This window comes from Aulostomus chinensis, chromosome 16, assembly GCF_037954235.1.
Source record: "Aulostomus chinensis isolate RoL2024-O1b breed Wild chromosome 16, RoL_Achi_v1.0, whole genome shotgun sequence".
Classification (NCBI taxonomy): Eukaryota; Metazoa; Chordata; class Actinopteri; order Syngnathiformes; family Aulostomidae; genus Aulostomus; species Aulostomus chinensis.
The window spans coordinates 3578269-3584268 of NC_141335.1; the positions used below are offsets into that span (position 1 = coordinate 3578269).

Below are 6000 nucleotides of genomic sequence, written 5' to 3' on the forward strand. Positions count from 1 at the left end.
CATCACCCGTGCCCATTTTCTGCCACCGTTAGTTTTCTTCATCTCCTGCTCTTCTCTCACCCAGGGCTTTTATTTTGTCATCTGTTGATGCATTTTTGCAGTACTTCAGTTTTCACATCGCAGCAAGATTTCTTTCAAGTTCAAATTCTCATCGGATTCTTATAAAATAGGTCAGATTACCAGCAGTTTTCTATCTTTTCTTTCTGAAAATATAACAGTTTTAGTGAAATACCACAGTCGCCAACAGAATGAAAGATCTACTTCCTGTGTTTTAGCAACTCTTTTAGCTCTATTTTAGTTATTTTACCAACACTTTTGGATTGGTGTTGATTTTGTAGTCTTGTTCATGAGACACAGAGGTTGTAGTTCTGGTCAGATTCAGTCTGAGTCATTTCCTGCTGACGGAGCCTCCCTGGAAGGAATTCGCCAACGGCTTCGGTTTGTCTGGTCAGCGATTAGCTGTTAGCATCCGTGAGCAGAAATACTCCCGCATCTGTAAATGAGCAGTAACATCCAGAACCGTGCAGAAGAAGGCAGACTCTCCTCTCAAGAGGCAGGATGTCAGGTCGTTGGATGTGCAAAAGCTTAGCGTGCTTCCATATTTGTTTTGGTACAATAATGAAGAAAAAGCACTGAAATACAAGAAAGCTTTCTTTTTATTGAACAGGATTTTTATGCTAGCACCAACCACCGCACTTCTTGATTCCTGGTAAAACACCATAATCCTTTTTTTTTGGGGGGGGGGGGATAAAACCATACATGGGGATCAGTTTTGTTCTGTAAAGTCCTTCAGTTCAGTCTCCCACAAGCGTCCCACACACTGTTCCAGCGTCAGTTCTCAGCATCACAACTGGCTCAGCCTCTCCCCGGGTTAGAGGTTAGGAGCTGGAACTTTAAGCTCCCAGTAAAAGCTCTCAGGATTGGTCGGACTCGGGCCGTCCCTGGTTAACGCTCCCGGGATCCGTGCAGCCTCTCAAAAAGACCCTCCAGCATCCATCCGGCCCCCGAGGAGCTCGGTGACAGGGTAATCAACACCTGGTTGGCGTGGTTGTGGTGTGGAACAGTAAAATGACCTTGATACTAGAACCTCCCCCTCCCCTCCCTCCCTCCCTCCCTCCCCCCTCCTCACCAGTAATGACTTCCAAGCAATTGTCTGGGCTGATTGTTTGAGATTTGGGGTGTGTTCCCTTCTGCTCCTCCTCCCTCCCCCTGCTGGCCATCATGTGGTGTGTTCTGGAGTGGTGTTGGTTTGTTCTGCATGTCCTAAAACGTTCCTTCAGCGCTCGAGCAGACCGGCGGTTCTCTGATCCCTGCTGGACTCACACCATTAACGTTCTCTCAGAGGGGAGCCGACCGACACCTCTGAGGTCTGCTTCTACTGGAACCTCCTTTAGCGTTGGTCGGAGCTCCGGGGCACATTTTTACTCTGTGGGCTCGTGCCCCCCCCCCCCCCCCCCCCCATGAAAACTGCACAGTCATGGTGAGAAGTTGTGGGAAGTCAAACAAGTTTTTGCTGTGTAATGAAATCAGAGGAATCTGTAGGTGGCATCCGTATTCAAGTCATACAGATTTTTGCTCATTACTCAATTTCTAACAGATTTTTTTTTTTTTTTGGCCACCGGATTATTTGTGTCTGCTGACGCCATCGTTGCAGCGTCACAGTTTGCAACCACGGCTGCTGAATTTGAGGGGTTTGACGGCGTCTGGTGGGTACGAGTCAGTCCCTGATGACAAAGTATCACAATTTCCAGCCTTTATTTGCTCATTTCCCCCCTGACAGAGATTCTCTGACGATCCTCGTGGGCTTCTGGCTGTTCGGTGTGGGGTTTTTTTTCACTCTCTGGATGAACAGGATTCATAATTTAACTCAAATGTTTGAAAGGAAAATTAATTTGGTGACTTCAGGTTTGTCTTTTGCACCTGAAGAAGTGTAAACACTGCGATCCGACAGGTGACGTTTTGATGAACTGCATTTATTAAACCTTAACATTGTTGTTTGTTTGTTTGTTTTTCTGTTGCCAAGTCGTGATATTAACTTTAATCCCCACGTCGGTTCCCGTTTGAGCAGAGCTGAAAAAGTTGTGGATGGGTTTTGACGGTGATTTGTTAGGATGATGGAAGTTGGTCTGAGGAACAACCGATTAGGGTTTTGGAAACGACCTGGATCTGATGACATCATATCACCTTGGCGGAGGTGTGCGTGCTCCGATCACGCCGCTGTGTGATGGCTACAGGTAAAGGTCAATAAAAGGTCGTCGTCGTAGCCGAATCCTGAATCAGCCTGATTAGAATGAAGTCAGATGAATCATAAATCAGAACCTCCTGTCCTGTGATTGGACTGGACAGTGGAGAGGCAATCCTGGTGAAAACTTCAGCCGTCAATCTAAAACGGCGTCCTTAGATCACACTCAGACACGCCTGCCAGGCCCTGGTGAGTGTATGGCTGTTGCTATGACGACGCACGGCTACAAATCAACCAATCCCATAATGAAACAGCACAGAAGACACCAGTTGGATTGTAGTGATCATTGGTCAGCTGCCGAACCGTAAGTGCAGGGTTCTGGTTCTGGTCCTGGTCCCAGCCTGTGATTGGGCTCCGTCCTCTGCATGCTGCAGCCCTGATAACTGATTCGCAGCTTCCGCCTGTCTGAGAGTTCTCTTGACTAAATGCGAGCGTCCCTTCACAGTCGTCCCCCTGACTCGCCTTTCTGTTTCCAGGACAATGTGGAAGGGGCAGAGGTGGTGAACGGGGTGTCGGAGCCCAGCCCTGCGGGGTCTCCCGGGGCGTCTCGCAAGGGCAAAGCCAGCCAGGCAGCGACCCTGCCGGCCAAGAGCCAGCAGGACGCTCCCACGTCCCAGCTGGAGGGGTTCCTGCACCGCAAACACGAGTGGGAGGGACACAACAAGAAGGCTTCGAGCAGGTCAGCGCTGACAGACGCGGTGAAACTGGCGCCTTTTTATTCCTGCTGCGTTGAACTGAGGCGTTGCTCCTTTTTTCTGAATTTCTGGTGGAAAAACTTCCTTAAAAAAAAAAAAAAAAACGACTGCTGGCGATACTAAAGGACGTGACTGACTGTGTCCCCACAGGTCGTGGCACAACGTGTACTGTGTGATCAATCAGCAGGAGATGGGATTCTACAAGGACCAGAAGAGCGCCAGTCAGGGGATCCCCTACCACAGCGAGATCCCCGTCAGCCTGAAGGACGCCGTGTGCGAGGTGGCGCTGGACTACAAGAAGAAGAAGCACGTCTTCAAACTCAAGTGAGCATCGGATCCACACTCATGATGATGATGGTGGTGGTGGTGGTGGAGGCGGAGACAGTGAAACACAGTGTGACTGAACGTTTCAATTTTTCAGAATAAAAGCATCGGTCAGTGTCCTGTAAATTCTTATTTTCCGTCACCTTCCACAGAATCACTGACGGGAACGAGTATCTCTTCCAAGCCAAAGACGATGTAAGAACAAAGCGAAAATTAATATTTCTTTGTCTCCTTGTGGCTGTTATTGTCTTTATTAATTTTTGGTTGTACATTGTCTCTATATTCATGTTCATTTCATGTTTTTTTTATGTAACAGTTGTTTTTTTTTATATGTTAATTTTTATTTTTGTACTTTTAAAATCCTGTTTAGATTTTTTTTAATTTGGGATTGATTTCTTTTCATCCCTCTGCATTACTGCATGTCAATGATTTGCTTCTTCTTTTTTTTTCCTTACTAGGAAATCCTTTGAGCTGCAAACTTTTTCAAACCTAAAATATTCTTTCAGTTTTGTTTTTTTTTATGTATTAAACGTGTACTGACCTGCGTCTGCCTCCGCCCTGCAGGAGGAGATGAACACGTGGATCTCCGCCATCTCAACCGCCATTTCTGGAGAGAAGACCGAGGTCACTCCCAGCAGCCACAGCACGCCGGCCCCCGCCGCCCGCGCTCAGACGCTGCCGGCGTCTGTCGCTACGACAGCAGCTGAGTCCAGCCCAGGCAAACGGGAGAAAGACAAGGAGAAACGCTTCAGTCTGTTCAGCAAGAAGAAATAGAGGCTCCTTCCTCCCTCCTCCTCTTCCTCTCCCTCTCTCTCTCTCTCTCTCTCCTCCCTCTGGTGCTGTTTGGGGTCATCCCTCGTTATCGGTCGAAGTTTCTGGTCAAAGATTTGTCAAAGATGTCCGACCCTTCGATTTCGGGAGCGCTTCTAGCGACGGACCGTAGTAGCGACAATTGACTTCATTGAATCGAATCAAAACTCTTCAGTTGAGCGAACAACAGCGACATCTAGCGTCCACGTGTTAAAACTCTGGCTCTGCTCAGCGATCCGGGCAGTCGCGGCACTCGCGGTTGCGAGGCGTGATTCAAGTCCCAAACAGCCTCTTCCTCTGTCTCCCCGCTCTTCCTCCTCTTCCTCCTCTTCCTCTCAAAGCGTGACTCCAGCATGCAAGCTCCGAGCCAAAACTCTCCACTCTGTGCCTATCAACCGTCCGGTCCTGGCTCAGAGCGACAGTACAGCTACAACACACCACCTGTATCCTCTGTTCAGTTTTTGTAAGATAAGGAGCAGGAAAAAATAAAAATAAAAACAGATCTGATGGAGGGGGGGGGGGGGCAAGAGTGTAAAGGGGTTTTGCAAACGCTTCAGGCAGCTGCTGTCATAAAAGTAAGTAGAGTTTGCCGCTGAACAACAGTCCGACGTGGAGGAGTTCCCACAAAATTCCACTTTATTATTCTTATCGCTCTTATTTGTGTTTTCTATCTCCCGCTGTTTCTTTTTCCTCCTCTGCTTTTCTCATCTCCCCGGCTTCTCCGTCGACTACTGCCTTCTCCGTGGGTTGCGTTGCGCTCCCGAGTCGTCCCTCTTCCCTTTTTAATGCTTTTGTTTCCTCGGGGAAGTCGTAGGTAGTTCCTGTTTGGGTCCATCCTCAGTTTTTGCGAGGCTTTGTCTTTGCAAGATGATGTGTATCCCTCTATAGTGGGGAAACCACCGCGGGGTAAACCTCTGCAGTTACACCCTCTCACATGTTTGTCACTGAAAGATACTGAAGAGAGAAAAAAGAAAAGAAAAAAAAAAGGAAGGTGTCACCCTGGAGAAACTCAACATTTGTGCACTGAATAACAACACATGTTCATTTACTGCAAGAGACCAGTAGATAAGGAGAAAAACAGAAACCCCTTCATGAAGTGTGGGTGCTGTCTAATTCCTGCAGCGGCGCCCAGACGAAGCATCGGAGCGTCTAATTGGGAGCGTTACCCCGCCGTGCTTTGAACTGTATGTATAACTTGTGTATAACAAACTGTTAAAAATAAACCTGTGTTTAATTTCACTTATTATCACTGCTACTAATAAGACCTACCCACCCTAATAAGCTTCATTTGAACTTTCTTTACCTTTTAAACAAACAAACAAACAAACAAACAAACGATGTAACAAAAATGAAGGAGGCGGCGGCTTAACGGAGGAGGACAGACCGGTGAGAATGTTCAAGTCAAACCGGAGGTGATCTGCTCTCCATGTGTTCTCTGGAACTTTTATGCTGGCCTTCGGAACACGGTTTTGTTCTCCCCCCCCCCCCCCCCCGTTTGTATTTTCAGTTTCGCAATTAATGTCTAAGATTTATTTAGTCCGACAAGTATGTAGATGTACTACAAAAAAAGAAGAAGAAGAAGAAGAAGAAGCAAAATTCCTTTGAAGCATTGCTGTTAAGTAGACGAGTGGGCGTCTAAGAAGCTTTTACTGGAAGTGATGACGTGGCAGAATTATGGTCGCTTGCTTGTTGGCTTCAGCACTCCGTTTTTTGTTGTTGTTGTTTTGTTTTTGTTTTGTTTTTGTTTTTTTTGCGTTTTGTTTCGTTTTGCTTTTGAAGGTCGAGCCGCCAAGAAACTCCCAGTGACAGGAGTTCAGCTGCTGACGGGCTGCTGCCTGTGGAGGCTCCTGAGTGACAAAATTGTTATTATTATTATTATTATTATTATTATTATTATTATTATTATTCAGCCATTCTTTTGCCAGTGTG

At 47.0% G+C, this 6000-nt stretch overlaps 1 protein-coding gene across 4 annotated transcripts in view; it reads left to right on the forward strand.

Annotated features, from left to right (window-relative positions):
- LOC147247168 (spectrin beta chain, non-erythrocytic 1) overlaps positions 1-5407 on the forward strand; it is a 92454-nt gene extending 87047 nt beyond the window's left edge. For all 4 annotated transcript variants that reach the window (XM_086181125.1, XM_086181126.1, XM_086181123.1 and 1 more), the window contains 4 exons: positions 2719-2921; positions 3088-3261; positions 3414-3456; positions 3826-5407. In XM_086181125.1, coding sequence (XP_086037251.1) covers positions 2719-2921; positions 3088-3261; positions 3414-3456; positions 3826-4035 — 630 coding nt within the window. In that variant the 3' untranslated portion in view covers positions 4036-5407. The remainder of the gene's footprint in view (positions 1-2718; positions 2922-3087; positions 3262-3413; positions 3457-3825) is intronic.
- The last annotated feature ends 593 nt before the right edge of the window (positions 5408-6000 follow it).